The sequence below is a fragment of the Salminus brasiliensis genome, chromosome 7 (genome assembly GCF_030463535.1).
Source record: "Salminus brasiliensis chromosome 7, fSalBra1.hap2, whole genome shotgun sequence".
NCBI classification, from domain to species: Eukaryota; Metazoa; Chordata; class Actinopteri; order Characiformes; family Bryconidae; genus Salminus; species Salminus brasiliensis.
In genome coordinates this window covers 2,020,509-2,037,547 of record NC_132884.1, presented here as the reverse complement: position 1 = coordinate 2,037,547, position 17,039 = coordinate 2,020,509, and the positions used below count along the sequence as shown (strand labels likewise).

General features: G+C 41.3%; 1 protein-coding gene and 1 pseudogene across 2 annotated transcripts in view; one reads left to right on the top strand and one right to left on the bottom strand.

The window, feature by feature from the left end:
- The window catches only part of LOC140559771 (phosphoribosyl pyrophosphate synthase-associated protein 1-like), a 24,056-nt gene extending 17,772 nt beyond the window's left edge, over window positions 1–6,284 (top strand). For both annotated transcript variants that reach the window (XM_072683389.1, XM_072683388.1), the window contains 3 exons: window positions 2,144–2,214; window positions 2,911–3,057; window positions 4,476–6,284. In XM_072683389.1, the coding sequence (XP_072539490.1) occupies window positions 2,144–2,214; window positions 2,911–3,057; window positions 4,476–4,634 (377 nt within the window). In that variant the 3' untranslated portion in view covers window positions 4,635–6,284. The remainder of the gene's footprint in view (window positions 1–2,143; window positions 2,215–2,910; window positions 3,058–4,475) is intronic.
- A 4,540-nt stretch (window positions 6,285–10,824) lies between these two features.
- On the bottom strand, window positions 10,825–12,960 carry LOC140559310 (GTP-binding protein Rhes pseudogene; annotated as a pseudogene).
- Window positions 12,961–17,039: the final 4,079 nt, after the last annotated feature.

Sequence of the window (17,039 nt, the reverse complement as noted above, 5' to 3'; positions counted from 1 at the left end):
TGTGAGAAAGATATGAGTGTGAAGAACCTGTGCATCCAGGGAAAGGTTCGTTTAAGCCTTTTAAACAAACACGGTTCCTGATGGAACCAAAAGTGATTCCTTTTCAATGGCATCGCTCGAGGAACCGTTTATAGAACCTTTTTTTATTTTTAAAAGGTGCAGATTGTCTAGTACAGAGATGAGCTTTTAATATTTCAAGGCTAAACACTACTCTGCCCAGCCTGCATGCCCATGTGGGCTCCAGGTGGGCTCCAGGTGGGCTCCAGGTGGGCTACAGGTGGGCTACAGGTGGGCTCTGGGTTTTTTTTTATTGGAACTGGAATCAATTGGGTTTCCCACCCTAATCTCACCTTGGTCCCATCTAGGCCGCATCCACATTGTACACCCCAGTTGGGGTCCATACTTAACCCCTCCTGGTCCCATCACTGACCCTGAGGGCATCCATATGTGGGGCCTGAGGACCTGAGGACAAAACTACCCATGCAGACCCCACATGGACATGTTAGCTGGGTGGGCTTCCTAAATGATGATAATCTCTGCAGCTATTATATTATTATCTAACCTCCTTTGCTTATGGTGGAGTCGTGGGAATAATGGTTCTGTGGTTTCAGGACTTTAGGATTTTCCTAATCTGCTTTCGGAATTCTTTGTGTGCTCCTGCTTCTTCTTCCTGAGGTGATTTGGTGTTTGCTTGTATGTATCCTCTGTCTGAGTCTCTCAGAATGAGCCTTTAACTGGACAGCTGTGAAAGACTGATCCCAGCTCATTAAGTTCCCGGGATGAGTCATGCATACAAGCCCTGTGTGTTTTGCTCCTTTGTGATTTTCTTTGTTTAAACATGCTCTGTGGATTCAGTCGGAGAACATTCGTTTCCGATCCGAACCCGGAATCCCAGTTTGTGAGCATGCTGGCGGCGTGTGATTTTATTTATTTATTTATTTATTTTTTGCTTGTTTTATTTGTTTTTGTCTGATTTTTCTGGTCATATTTAGTTGGCATGGCTTGATAAAGTATTTATTTGTTTTATTTCAGTTGATTCTCGTTTGCAGCCCAGATCCACACACTCACTTCCTCACCTCTCTACCAGACCGCCGTTTTGCAGAAAAACTCATTCAACGCAGTGCCCAGCAGGACGGCAGGATGGGCTGAGAAAAGTCAAACTCTGGCTAGTACTGTATTTCAAAAGAGATGTGGGGCATTGCTAGGGAAAATGGGATAAATAAATTATAATAATAAAATATGTATTAACAATAATGACATTGTTCATAACAATAACATTTATAATAATAATAATAATAATAATAATAATAAAGTATGAATTAAAAATAATGCTTAATTGCCCATAAAAAATAATACATATAACAACAACAATAATAATAATAAAAAAGTAATTTAAAAAGAGATTAATTGTTCATAATTATAATGATTATAACAAATAATAATAACAATAATAATAAATAAAGTAGGAATTGAAAATAATGAATAAGTATTAATATTAATAATAATAATTATTATTATTAATGACAGTAATGCCTAATATATTTATTAATAATAATTATTACACAAAGTTATAATTAGAAATATAAATAAGAAAAAAAAAAAAAAAAAATTAATGCACTTATTGTGTAGCACTTTAAATCCTGCCCTTCAGCAATACGTCATTGCCACCTAGTGGATATATTTTTGAACTGCAGTAAAAAAAAAAGTAGATATTAATATTGTGTTATTAAAAGTAAATATTAGAGTTTTAAGGTTTAAAGAAAAAGTATTTGGGAAATAACAATCAAGCATTCAAAGCAGGTGAGATTCAGAGTTTGAGCCAGCCCTAGTTGTCATGTTCCTTGCAATGCATTGTTTTGCCAATAATGTAGCCTGAAAAGAAATGTCCTAACGTAATCAATAAATGCTGTTTTATTTTCAAACAAGTTAAGGGTTGGCAAGCAGGTGTAAAGAAAGGCTTGGCTTAGCGGTTCATCGCAGGCACCGTACTGTAAACTATCTGTAAACTTTCTTTACAGTCTGTACGGAGGTGAACGGTCACGAGTGTGTGTACCTGAGGCTTTATGATCACGGGCTTTTAAACCCGTGTGCCATGTATTTCTACCATGTTCAATATGAACTGTAATATTTACTCTCATTTCAGTGATGATGGCCAAAGAGAAACCGCCCATCACGGTCGTCGGAGATGTTGGGGGTCGAATCGCCATCATTGTGGTAAGGGTGGATCCCTTATCCCTATGATTCCCTATGTAAATATAAATAGCACTGTGGAAATCCAGTACTCCCAGTTCCCATCTAACACCTCGCTTATCCAACCAATCCTTCTTTAAAAGAAATCAGACAAGCTGCCAGTTTGTTAAATGTCACTAGTCACAAATTTAATTGTTAATTTATTATTATTATTTATTTTTTGTGATTTAAAAGATTTCAGAATTGTGTTCTGTTTTGTTCAGGCAAGCTCAGAAAACTCATGGACCACAAAAAAAAAAAAGCTGATATGGACTTGGATTTATTGGTTCAACATGTTGCTCTTACAGAAATATTAGTCATTTTCATCAGTGTTTGTGTAATGGCAGCGTTCCACCACTAGGGGAGGACTAAGATGCGATACTAGTTAAGATTTCCCCTCATGGAAATCTTCTGCTCTGTGCAGGTTTTCAGTGGGCTAATGCATCCTCATGAGCTGACGCATTATGAGCTAATTAATTGATTATCACCGGTGTTACAGTCATGTGGGCTGTGTCCCATATCACATGCTCCTAGGCTGTACACACTGGAGTGAAGAATGACATTGTGGTGGTGTCCTATACTTGCACACTATTTAGTGTGGTAGTGTGCAGACTTTAACACCCCTCATCGTTCACATGTTTTCTGTTGTTGTTGTTGTTGTTTGTTTATTTCTTTTTGTAGGATGATATCATCGATGATGTGGCAGACTTTGTGGCAGCAGCGGAGATCCTGAAGGAGAGAGGAGCGTATAAAATCTACATCATGGCCACCCACGGCCTGCTGTCAGCGGACGCTCCTCGCCTTATAGAGGAGTCTGCTATAGATGAGGTGAGGGAGAGAATTATACCCTAATTATAATTAACTCTATATAACATTAATATCAACCCAAATAAACATAAAGTCAGTGGTCAGTGAGTGTGTCTACCTGTATTTAACTCTATATAACATTTAGAATAAACCCACATAAACATACAGTGATAAGTGAGTGTGCCTACCTGTAATACTAACTTTATTTAACATGATGATTATTTGGATTATATAGAGTTAATTACAGGTAGACACTCACTGATCACTGACTTTATGTTTATTTGGGTTTATTCTAAAGTCAGTGGTCAGTGAGTGTCTACCTGTAGAACTCCTATAAGCATAACCCCAACACAACTCCCGTACTCTGTTAATAATAAACTGGGGTTTATTGTGGGTGGGTGGTGTAAAGGTATGTGAACCTTTTTGCATAGATCGGAGGACAGGGCTCCTATACAGCTGGATGCAGATCTGGACTTAATTCTAGAGAAGAGTTTTACACCTTTTTTATTACGATGTCTGATATTTTAGCTACAGTATAAAAGAATGTATTATATGCTGTACAGTCCAGGATTACTGAATGTATTGACCTGTGCACTAACGGCCAGGAGTACCGTGATTACATCCAGCTGAGGAATGAAGTGTAGTAGAGTAGAGAGTATTATATTAGTGTGCTGTTTTCTGCAGTTGCAGGTACTTATTTGCATTATGCAAATGGACTGCGCTCACAGGTCCCCTCTATAACGGCTCCTTCTGTTAGACTCCTGGTATTTGGCAGACGCTCGTCTTTAGTTACAGAGATAGCTTCATATGGAATGCGGATGATGATAAAATCGTGCAGAAACTGAAAATAATGCTTTCTTTAGGGACTATTTTGCTGCACAACACCCTGCAGCATGTATCCCTCCACCTTCAACTGATTAAAACAGTGTCTGGTTCCTGTTTGCCACCTCTGTGAACAGTCCTGACGTGTTCCCCTTAATGGACAAAAGTATTGGGACACCTGCTTATTCACGTTTTTTTCGGAAATCAAGGCTATTAAAAAAAGAATTGATCCTGCTTTTGTTGGAGTAATTGTCTCTACTGTCCAGGGAGGAAGGCTTTCTACTAGATTTTGGAGGAGCATCATCATCACAGCTCAATGCTGGGGGGACTTTATACCCCTCCTGGCATTATTAGGCAGCATGGTGTCAAAAGGTTTTAATATGTTGTTAATCTGCTTCACAGAGTCCTATACTATTGGCAATACTTCTCTACAGGGTCTAGACAAAGTGTTTGCACATCCATGTCAGCAATAGGCACAGCTTAATGTAGCTGAATGCATTTATTAGAAGGGGTGTCCACAAACATTTGGACATATAGTGTAGGTGCATGTACAGTGAAGCTAGCGTTACATCTTAACCTTTGACCCTCATGTGTTTCCTGCCTGTGTTCCTCCTCAGGTGGTCGTAACCAACACTGTCCCACACGAGGTCCAGAAGCTACAGTGTCCCAAGATCAAAACGGTGGACGTCAGTATGATTTTAGCTGAGGCTATCCGCCGCATCCACAACGGAGAGTCCATGGCCTACCTGTTCCGCAACGTCACCGTGGACGACTAGCCCCGCGCTGGCCAGCGGTTTGGGGTCTTTTTTTTTTTTTTTTTTTTTTTTTTTTTTTTTTTTTTGGTTGGTGGGTTGTCTGGGATTTAGAGGATGGACGCTAAGTCTGGGACAGCACTTAGAGACCAGCCACTGAATGGAGGCCCATTTCTGTAAAGCGTGACAGTATTAGAATCTTCCTCAAGAGGGAATTCGTGCTTGCAGTGCTTTGCTCAGCACAGACGTAATTATCAGCATATCTGTCTCAGAGTTCCAGAGATACGGGACAAGAAGGAGAGGGATCTCCATTATTAAAGAATACCAAATTCTACAGCATTCCATACAGAGCAGAACTCTAGAGCCCGGAGCACACCGACCAAGGGGTGGGAGATATGGCAAACATATAACATCAGGACTCATGAAGACCCTGTTTTGCGCTAAAATATATATATATATTTGCCCATTCACATTGATCTAGACTGATTTCCTCCATTGTCATTCAGAACCATCTACAACGTTCTTCTCCCACTTTACAACGTTCTAGACTGATGTCCTCCATTGTCATTCAGACCCATCTAGAACATTCTTATCCATTCATGATGTTCTAGACTGATGTCCATTGCCGTTATTCTTGAATGCTTTTCAACTATTCACCCTACTCTTGACGGTTCTGTTCTGCAATTTTCTAGAATGCTCTTTACTCAATCACACTACTGTTCTAGAAAATTCTGCTTCCCCATTTACAACGTTCTAGACTGATGTCCTCCATTGTCATTCCGAACCTTCTAGAACATTCTTCACCCATTCAGACTGTTCTAGAAGCTTCTGGTCTGGAATGTTCTTCCTATTCACAATGCTCTAGAATGACCTCATCCTTTCAATAATGTTCTAGACTGAAGTCCTCCATTGACACAATTCTAGAATGTTCTTCACAAATTCACACTAGTTCTAAAGGGTTCTTTTTTGGAATGTTCATCCCTCGTTTACAGTGTCCTAGAATGTTCTTCACACAATCACACTACTTTAGAAGTTTCGGTTCTAGAATGTTCCTCACCATTCACAATGTTCTAGACTGAAGTCCACTATTGACACTATTATCCAGAATGTTCTTCATCTATCAACACTACTCTAGAAGTTTCTGTTCTGCAATGTTCTTCCCTCATTCTACAACGTTCTACAATGTTCTCCTCCATTCACACTGTTTTAGAATGTTCTCCATCTGTCTCATGTTCTCTTACATTCCCTGGTAAAGATTTTTCTTTTGCCTATTTGCAGTCGATGTCCTCCGTTCACACTATTCTTTAATGTTCTCCTCCATTCAAACTGTTCTAGGACGTTCTTCCATCATTCACGCTGTTCCATAATGCCACCTCCTCTGTCCTATAAAGCTTACACATAGCGATTAAACCGGCCACCTGCACTAGAACGTCGGTGTTGATTGGTGGATCTTGGGTCGCTGTGCTCTGGACTTTACAGTAACGGTCTTTGCATTCCTACAGGTTTTGTGAAACCTCATATTGTCCTGTTCTCTGGTACACACAGACACACACACAGACACACACACATGCAGTGAGACCAAGGCTTCAAACACTGGCTGTTAGCAGTATTCTCCTCTGTTCTGTGTCTGTCTGTTTGACGACATTTGACCAATAAATCATCTTGTGTGTTAAAGTCTGTCTCCAATCAGTCATAAATCAGATCTGCTCTGTGATTCGCTTCCGTTTTCTCGACTGATCCGGGTAAGCCAGACTGCCTCCAGTCATAAGAGTTGCAAAAGTTACAGAAATAGACAAAGTTACACTGTATGTCCAAATGTTTGTGGACACCCCCTTCTAACGAATGCATTCAGCTACTTTAAGCTGCACCCATTGCTGAGAGAGATGTGCACACACACACACACACACACACACACACACACACACACACACACACACACACACAGCTTGTCTAGTCCTTGTAGAGAAGTACTGATGATGATGATGACGTTGGAGTGGTGATAATCATCCAACATTCTGATATGACTAATGCTTTTGTCTCTGAAGGCAATCAAATCCTTACAGCAATCCTCCACCCTCTAAAATCTAGTTGAAAGCTTTTTCCCCACAGTAGAGTAGAGACAGTAGAGACAGTTACTCCAACAAAGACAATAAGCTCTTTTAATATCCTTGATTTCAGAAGAAACTGTAAATGAGCAGGTGTCCCAATACTTTTGTCCATATGATGTATCATGTTAATTGGCTCCAGGCAAACATTGTCCTCTACCAGTGCAGACTTTGACTGAATACTGATGACTGGTGATTGATTTGAGGGCTGGTTTGTAGAACGCTTGACCTACACAGCCTCCGTTATGGGGGTCTGAGAAGGTCAAATTCTGGACAATTTGAATGCAAGCCTCTCAGTTTGACACTGGTGATCTCTGATGGGATTGATGTGCTAACCGTTTGTCATGTTGGTCATAATAGAAGGTGCACTTTAACCCTTGTAAAGAAGCGATTTAGTGTCGTAGACCCTGTACTTGTTCTAAACTCCGCAGGTTCGATTTGAGTCACTGTGGAGCTTCGACCAAGTCCAAGGGCGAAGACCAGCAGGGCAGGGGTCTGTAAAGCACCTCCTACTGAACATTCATACAGGATTAAGCCCATTAAAAAAGGATTACTGCCATATAAAGCCACATACAGCAGATTCATACTGGATTAAATTCACTCCTTAGTTATTAATGTCAAATAATGTTAAAGTAAAACTACACACACTGCAGATTCATACTGGATTAAAATAACACCACAATTATTAGTCGGACTGTAAAAACTACACACACTGTAGATTCATACTGGGTTAAAATCATGCCGATTATTAATCCGACAAAACTACACTGCAGATTCATACCGGATTAAATGCAAACCACACTTAATGCTGTCAAACTGTATGGATTCATACCGGAGTAAATTCACTCCTCAGTTAGTAATGTCAAAGTAAAAAAATAAACACACTGAAGATTCATACTGGATTAAAATATAAAGTTATTACTGTTAGGCTAAATACTACACTGTGGATTCATACTGGAATAAATCTACTCCTCAATTATCAATATCAGGCTAAAACTAAACATAGCAGATTCATACTGGGTTAAAACCATGCCAATTATTAATCCGACACAGACTACACTACAGATTCATACTGGATTAAATTCACTCCTGTCCAAGTAAAACTACAGACACTGCAGATTCATACTGGATTAAAATGACACCACAATTATTAGTCGGACTGTAAAAAGTACACATACAGCAGATTCATACTGGGTTAAAATCATGCCGATTATTAATCCGACAAAACTACACTGCAGATTCATACCGGATTAAATGCAAGCCACACTTAATGCTGTCATTGTATAACCTGCACACTGTGGATTCATACTGGAATAAATTCACTCCTCAGTTATCAATATCAGGCTAAAACTAAACATACAGCAGATTCATACTGGGTTAAAACCATGCCGATTATTAATCCGACACAGACTAATAATGTCTAATTAATTAATGTTTAATTAATGACTAATTAATGTCCAAGTAAAACTACACACACTGCAGATTCATACTGCATTAAAATGGCACCACAATTATTAGTCAGACTGTAAAAACTACACACACTGTAGATTCATACTGGATTCAAATTAAACAGTTATTACTGTTAGACTAAATACTACACCATGTATTCATACTGGAATAAATTCACTCCTCAATTATCAATATCAGGCTAAAACTAAACATACATCAAATTCATACTGGGTTAAAATTATACCGATTATTAATCTGACAAAACTACACTGCAGATTCATACTGGATTAAATTGAATCATAAGTTGTTAATGTCAATGCTGCGTAATATATCCACCCCTTGACAGGAGCCACTGGATGTCAATAGTTTTTTTTTATGATTTCACCGGGCAGTGGTTTTAGTGTTATGGCTGATCGGTGTTCTGCGTTAAATCATATTTTAAAATATGTAAATATAAATTTGAAATAGAAGAAACACTCATACTACACACATATAAACACACACACACACTTCCAGATAAGAAGACTGATTATTATTACAGTCTTATACAGTATCTTATACAGTGTGTCTCATACATCAATGTTATGCATCCTCAGTCCTTACAGACACTGTAGACTGCCCAGTGCTTCCCTGATTTCACTGATTAGATGCTTTCAACCTAAAAAGTCATCTCAGTTTGCCTCACCCAGAACACTTACCCACTGCTGTGGCCATTGGAAGTGTCTTGTTCCCTGTGTACCGTGGCGAGGCGAATGTAATGTGCATGGTGAGGAAGAAATGTGTGTTTATTAACATGAGCCAAAGAGGAACTACAGAGCAACCGACTCTCGGCCACTTCCTCCTGTGAGACAATGCTGCCCCTATCACAGCTGAGACAGGAAAAGGGAAACACATGGACAGGGCCAGTTATATGTGGGGGCATCTGTATGTGTGTGTGTATGTTGGCGTGTGTGTGTGTGTGTGTGTGTGTGTGTGTGTGTGTGTGTGTGTGTGTGTGTGTGGGCTCTATGCAAGGAAGCATGCCATTTAAGGCAAAGTTAGATTACACCTGCACAGTCCGGAGGTGTACAGAGCAGCCGGAACCCACAGTGAAAGTACTGCCAGTCAGATAACAACTCAAGTAGAAGCAAAAGTAGCCACAAAAAACAGCATCTGAAATCCAAAAACCCGAGTGCTGAGTTCCCCTATAGATGTCTATAGATGTGTTAGACTCCATTCTTTTCTTTTTTTTTTTATCCTTTTATGGTCAAATAAAATGCTAAATCTCTAAACTGAGAGGTGTGAAACTCAGTCTAACTCAATTACAGAGCTGAAACTGTACTATAGTGAAAGTATGGTACTGTACCCCAATCTAACTCAATTAAAGAGCTGAATCTGTACTAAAGTGAAAGTATGGTACTGTATCCCAATCTAACTCAATTAAAGAGCTGAAACTGTACTATAGTGAAAGTATGGTACTGTATCCCAATCTAACTCAATTAAAGAGCTGAAACTGTACTATAGTGAAAGTATGGTACTGTATCCCAATTTAACTCAATTAAAGAGCTGAAACTGTACTATAGTGAAAGTATGGTACTATACCCCAATCTAACTCAATTAAAGAGCTGAAACTGTACTATAGTGAAAGTATGGTACTGTATCCCAATCTAACTCAATTAAAGAGCTGAAACTGTACTATAGTGAAAGTATGGTACTGTATCCCAATCTAACTCAATTAAAGAGCTGAAACTGTACTATAGTGAAAGTATGGTACTGTATCTCAATCTAACTCAATTAAAGAGCTGAAACTGTACTATAGTGAAAGTATGGTACTGTATCCCAATCTAACTCAATTAAAGAGCTGAAACTGTACTATAGTGAAAGTATGGTACTGTACCCCAATCTAACTCAATTAAAAGAGCTGAAACTGTACTATAGTGAAAGTATAGTACTGTACCCCAATCTAACTCAATTAAAGAGCTGAAACTGTACTATAGTGAAAGTATGGTACTGTATCTCAATCTAACTCAATTAAAAGAGCTGAAACTGTACTATAGTGACAGTATGGTACTGTATCTCAATCTAACTCAATTAAAGAGCTGAAACTGTACTATAGTGAAAGTATGGTACTGTATCTCAATCTAACTCTATTAAAGAGCTGAAACCGTACTATAGTGAAAGTATGGTACTGTACCCCAATCTAACTCAATTAAAATAATAGAAATGTGCTATAGTGTGGGTTAAGTATTGCAGTTCTACTCAATTCTCATGTCACAATTCCCATCCGTAAGCTTATTTATAGGACAGAATCAAACTCCTACATCATTATTTATATGTTTAGTGTTTTTAATATATAACTAGGGTTTAATTGATCTATATGAATAAATGTATGTTAATAAATGCAGCACAAAGATTAGGGTGTATAACATTCACCTGCACTGACCACATATTTCCAATAGAGGGCAGTATTACCCTGTTGTGTTGTCTGCTACATATGCACTCAGTGAAGTGGAGGAAAAAGAAGTTCCCCTGTGGTGGTTTCATTCAGGTTCTGGTTCACTGCTGGATTCAGATTTAATGGTGTGTTACTGTAGTGAGTAACTGTAATATTGTGTGTAGTCTATTGTAATGTACGAATATGCCGTACCATTCGAGCCGAAGAATAAGCTCATCTCCGATGGTCCGATAAAGTTGATTTATTTATTCATTTATTTAATTTCATCTAATTTTAAATGCATTCCTTACACGCTAGCCCACAGTGCACAGTTCATGTATTAAAAAACAAACAAACTAATATTTTACATATACATACAAACTCATAAAAGTGCATGAGAACATTACCGACTTCACTGACGTTACACAGTTCATGCCTAGGTGAACATATATATGGGTTGTGTTCATTTATGTACAAGACCCTATTGTTGTAAACATAATGGCAGTTTCATACAGTGGATTGTGGAACATGTGAAATATCTACTTAGCATAACACACCATTTATATCAATATATCTATATCTATATCTATATACTCGTATTATCTGTATTATGAAACACTTATCACAATAAGGATCAATGTGCTTTTGTTACAAAGTGACATGTTGCAAAAAAAACCAACGAAACAAAGACAGATAAGAATGAACACATTGATCTACAGTCATTTACTGCATTCACAGCAACACAACCCAAAACAGTCTCGTTTGTCAGTCCTTAACATCTGGATTCTTTTATTTTCCTCGTATTTCCTTCACTGGTACATTCTCACCTGCGGTTAGGAAGCAGAGATGGAATCTGAAAGGAATACGTCGGTATTTAGCTGCTCTTCGCGTTATTAAAGTGTCTCACTTTCTCACCCTGTTCAGCTTCAGCATCAGCGAGAGAATGGGAATCCCACCCAGATGTATCCCCTACAACAACTGCCGGCCTCCCAAGCATTTGGGAAACGCCCCCAACGCCTCCTCTCCATCCTCTCTTATCAATCTCGACAAAAAAATACATGTTTGGCGTCTGGAGCCTGGAGGAGGTTCGAGGCTACTCTAATATTCGCCAGCTGGTATCAATTCAGTGGTATTGGTATTTGCCCATTGTCCGTTTTTTACCAAGTCTCAGCACAGTTTGAGGTGAGTGTGTGATGACTGAGGCATGCAGTTTGGACAGTGTGTTCTTGTTAGCTACATTAACCTCCTAACTCCAGCACAGAACTAAAGAAGCAAATTTTGAACACCAAACATGTCTTTGTTGACGGGGTTACGGAGGTAAATTTGCGCAAATTTGCGACCACCTTAAGACACCGTGCAGCTGTTGGTCTTGTTCATAGGTGGCCGGAAGTCTGTGTCTTTGGGAAAGGTCTCCCTGCGCCGTCTCAGAGCTGGACTCAGGCGGCTTGGCAGGTTGGCCTGCTGGAGCAGCTCCCTGAAGACTTCCACCACGTTCTCGTTCTCCTTGGCGGAAGCCTCCAGAAACGAATTGTTCCAGTCCAGCTCCACCATGGACAGGACATCGTCGGCTTGCACCTGCCGGTCCGACTTGTCTGTCTTGTTTCCCACGACCACAATGGGCGTGAACTTGTCCTCTTTGACCTCCAGGATCTCGTCCCGCAGGCTCTTGACCACGTCCAGGGACTCGGGATCGTCGATGGCGTAGACCAGGGCGAAGGCATTGCTGCTTTGGATGGACAGCTTGCGCATAGCTGGGAAGGAGTAGCTGCCACTCGTGTCCATGATCTCTACGGTGACCTTGACCCCGGCGATCTCGTAATCTTTGCTGTGGAGCTCCTCCACGGTGCGCCTATGCTTGGGTTCAAAGGAATCCTTCAGGAAGCGGTGGATGAGTGCCGTCTTGCCCACTCCGGCTGCTCCCATGAAGACCAGACGAACCTGGGTCTTGTCTTTCACTTCCAGGGACATGGCCGGCCAGTCAGAGAGATGTCTTCGTCTGAGATGTCTTCGTCTGCTGGGACTATTTGGAATCAGACACTCTGTATTTGCAACAGGTCTCCTTTCAGGCTTGCCCTCACTTACAGTTGGAGCTTCTCAGCAGGGCCAGTCTCCTAGAAGAGACACTTCTCCTGTCTCCTGTCTCCGTCTGTAGCTTCTCTCTTGTCTTGTCTTTCTGGCTGCCTGGTCAGTACTTGTCTCAGCTTTCTACTGGATCTGGTATCGGCAACAAGTCTTCCTCCAGTTCTGCAAATACCCAACAGCTCAGCCTTGGCAGCCTTGCAGCTTTCCAATAGCACCAATGCCTCGTCTCTGTCCTGCAGAAGGTCTGTTCTGCACGTGCAGTGGGTGGGTTAGCTGTTGATAGTAGTAGGAAAAGGCAGCTAGTAGATTCCTGTGTCTGCTCGCTGGAGCTGGCTCTGCTTTATATGTACTTCAGTCTTGGTAAAGCCCCACCCCTTGTCCTCCTCAGCGAATCAGTGCATGGCCAGCAAATCTGAGAGGCCAGTCAGAGGGCGCCATGCAAATTGCTCGCTGAGTGTGCTTCGTGAGGATACACAGTGTCTGTGTGTGTGGAAAGTACAGACTGTCAATCATAGAAAATAGCTGTATTTGCTGGGATCTGCCTTGTACCCGGTAAAAAAATTTTTTTCCCTAGAAACTGAGCATCTGTGGGTTTTCCATTTTATGTAATGGAGGAACACACAGATCATATCAAGCAGCCCCCAGCTTTCATTTGCTTCCAGTGGATTTAGTAGCCAGCCGTGATAGAAAACCTACTGGAGCCTTGATGGCAGGAGTGGATGGCAGTATGCGTTCTCTGGCCACTTTATCGCAAAATGTCTCCATTGTAGATCCATCTTGCTGGCGTATGTCCGCTAGCCCTTCAGCAGGGGCCAGTTTCTCGTGGCTCTTGCCTGTATCTACTCTTAGTCAAGCAGTGCCATGAGAGGTTCTTTGAGCGATGCCACAGAACGAATCATTTTTGGTTCTCAAAAGCAGTGCTTCCCAGACCTGATCCTGGAGGACCCACTGACCTGCACATTTCAGCATTTTCGCTGGCAGGTGGTTCTCCAGAACCACGACTGGTGACATCTGAGAAACCTAGACATAATGTAACTACTGCACTAATTTCAAGGTTCTTCCTCAAATAATTACATTATGTGGACGTTCTTAAAGATCTTTAAATGGTTTTTCACACTGACACATGAGCCTTTGAGAGCCTTCCCAAAAGAAGGCTCTGAAAAGAATCATGCAGGTGTTGCTCATCTGACCTCAGTTAAGTTCAGGGTCTCCCCAAGGTGTCTTGGTTAACAGGAGCGCTCAAAGGGATACTCCTTTAGTTGTTTTTAAATCTCAGTTTGAAAACCTCACATAATTCCATAATTCCAACCTTTTAAAGACACCTGGTTTACACCTGGTCACTTCATGCGTTAGGATTATATCTGGATAAGGCCGAGCCACATACCCAAAATGGCCAATTGTGCTCTTTTGAATTCCGATTGCTGATGGCAAAGCGTCATGGCACTCTGAAACCAGACTCATGACCAGCAGTCTGGTCCCATCTCTAAATACCTGAAGTCTTCAGAATTTCTCCTGAACAAACATCACAACAAACAGCAGTGGTTCAGATTATTGTGCTAGTTATTATTGCATTGGACTATACAGACCCCACACCACAGGATAATCTCAGAAGGTACTAGATTGAATGGTTTTACTGAAAAGTGGAACTTCTCTGACATGCTTAGAACCCATTTGGCCATCTTTATGTGGATTTAGGTGGGTTTCAGGTAAGCATGAGAATGTTTGTACATGTGTTGTTACTGGGACCCAGTTGGGCTTCCCAAATGGGCCCCCATTGTTACAGCCCACCCCAATCTCAATGGGGCGTAGATGGGCCATTGTACAACTCAGATGGTCTCATCACTGACCCTGATGGGACTCTGGTGGGCATTCGAATGAGGGGCAAACATGAAACCCATACCCATACAGGCCCCACATGGGCACATTATCTGGGTTAGTGTCACTCCTGTGCTGAGAACAGTCCTGTGGTCAGAAACTGAGCAATGATGAATGAGGTAAAGGTGGGCTGTAGGTATACACCGACATAGTGGAGCCCATGAAGTGTTTCTTTAAATACAGAAACCGAAACCGAGATTCATTCAGGAATCAGCATCCTTTTGTTGCCGGAGTGACATAACCACGGCTAACCCCAGAGCTGCTGAGTCATGTTGACCATGTTTGCCCTGTTTTACTATGTTTTCAATAGCTGCCATTTGTAGATCTCCTGTTAAAGCAGAACTCACTGAAATGCCGCCTTGGCTGCCAGCCTAAAGTAGGCATTGATGCCGTTTCCGTGTCGAGTGGAAATGAGTCACTAAGTCAAACACTGATGTTTTTAGTGCTGATATCACCATGATGGCAAAAGTCATTGAGGAAAACAGTCTGTCTCTATTCCAGTTCTGGGACCTAATGTTCGTTTTAGCGAGTTCCCTGCTCTAGCACATCTTGTGAAGCTTGATAATTGCCTGATACGTTGAATTTGAGGTGTTTGTAGGTAAATGATTTACTGTATTGGACTTCAATACCTGGACTGAGAACCATTTTGGCAAATAGCAGCAATTTTTGGTTATTTTTTGGTTCATAAGGAACTTTATGTGATGTTTATTCCAGGTGTTGCTCATCTGACCTCAAGTTCAGGGCCTCCCCAAGGTGTCTTGGTTAACAGGAGTGCTCAAAGGGATACTCCCTTAGTTGTTTTATGCCTGGGTCATAAAAAAAAAACTCACATAATTCCAACTGTTTGTCCTTTTGAGGACACCTGGTTTACACCTGGTCACTTCATGCGTTAGGATTATATCTGGATAAGGCCAAGCGACATGAACATGCAGGTGTAAATATTCACAAAATGGCCAATTGTACTCTTTTGAATTCCGGTTGCTGATGGCAAAGCATCATGGCTCGGAATTTGAACCTGGAAATGGGCTATATGGGCCATATCTTATCTGGATAACATCAAGATACTAATCCTAGGAAGTGACCAGGTCTAAACAAGGCCCAGAGGCCCAAACACCACATAACACCATCTACTTTCAGATTACACTCTGAAACCAGACTCATGACCAGCAGTCTGGTCCCATCTCTCAGAACCTGAAGTCTTCAGAATTTCTCCTGAACAAACATCACAACAAACAGCAGTGGTTCAGATTATTGTGCTAGTTATTATTGCATTGGAATAAACAGACCCCACACCACAGGACAATCTCAGAAGGTACTAGATTGAATGGTTTTACTGAAAAGTGGAACTTCTCTGACATGCATAGAGCCCATTTTGCCTTTATTATTATTAGTTCCCACCAAGTTCCCACCCAATGAGTTTATGTGGCGCTGACATGGGTGGAACGTAGACTAGGTGGGTTCCAGCTAGGCATGGGCTCTGAGTGTGTTTGTACATGTGTTGTTACTGGGACCCAGTTGGGCTTCCCAAATGGACCCCATTGTTACAGCCCACCTCTGTATGAGGGGCAAACATGAATCTCAGAAGGTACTAGGGGACCCCTGACATTCGGACCTTTCGCGATTGAGAGGAGTAGTGAATGGGCCTCAAAATGGGCCACACATTAGAATCATAATGGAGCCAATGCTTGGTTCTTCTCTTGCTTATAAGAACAGCATCATTTGAGAGGGTAAGTAGGGTAGACGTGACTCAGCAGCTCTGAATGTCAGTGCTTAAAAGCAAAGGGCGGAGGTTAATAGTGGTTATGTCACTCCAGAAGCAAATTTGGTCAAAATCTGGTCAAATTGGGACTAGGTTGGGAAACTGGAGTGTGAACGTGAAAAGCACACGGTGGACATGTGTGATTATGATGATGATGGCGGTGTTGTTTAGATTGGTGTAGCTGCTAGTGTTCCTCAAATTGTCCTTGTGTACAATGTGGTCATGCATTCAGCCAGCGGCGTAACCAAGATCTAATGGTCTAATGGGCCTCCCATTACAAAACCTACATTCACTGGGTGAAGCTAATACAGGGTAATTTGCTATTGGACTCAGTGCCACTCTGTACAAACCAGATTACATCAACACCACACACACAGCCCTGACGCCTATCCATTCATCCCCATCTGGAGACTGAAGCTCAACTCTAATTGACATCTTATTGGTAATGCAGAGCAAAAATGAAGCTCTCTGAGGCTCTGAGACATCTTGGGTTGAGAGGGTTGACACCCTACCCCACTCCATCTGGGCCAGCTTTGGACTTTGCGCCATGGTTTCAGGGCTTTTATCCCTCTGCCCACTGGGGAATTGTGTGTGGTAGTGTGCTGGGGTTGTTTTTTGGAGATAGGAGGCTTTTGGAGATACAAGGTTTTAGGACATGAGAGGTTTCTGGAGATACAATGTTTCCGGAGATAAGAGGTTTCTGGAGATACAATGTTTCTGGAGATAAGAGGTTTTTGGAAGTACAA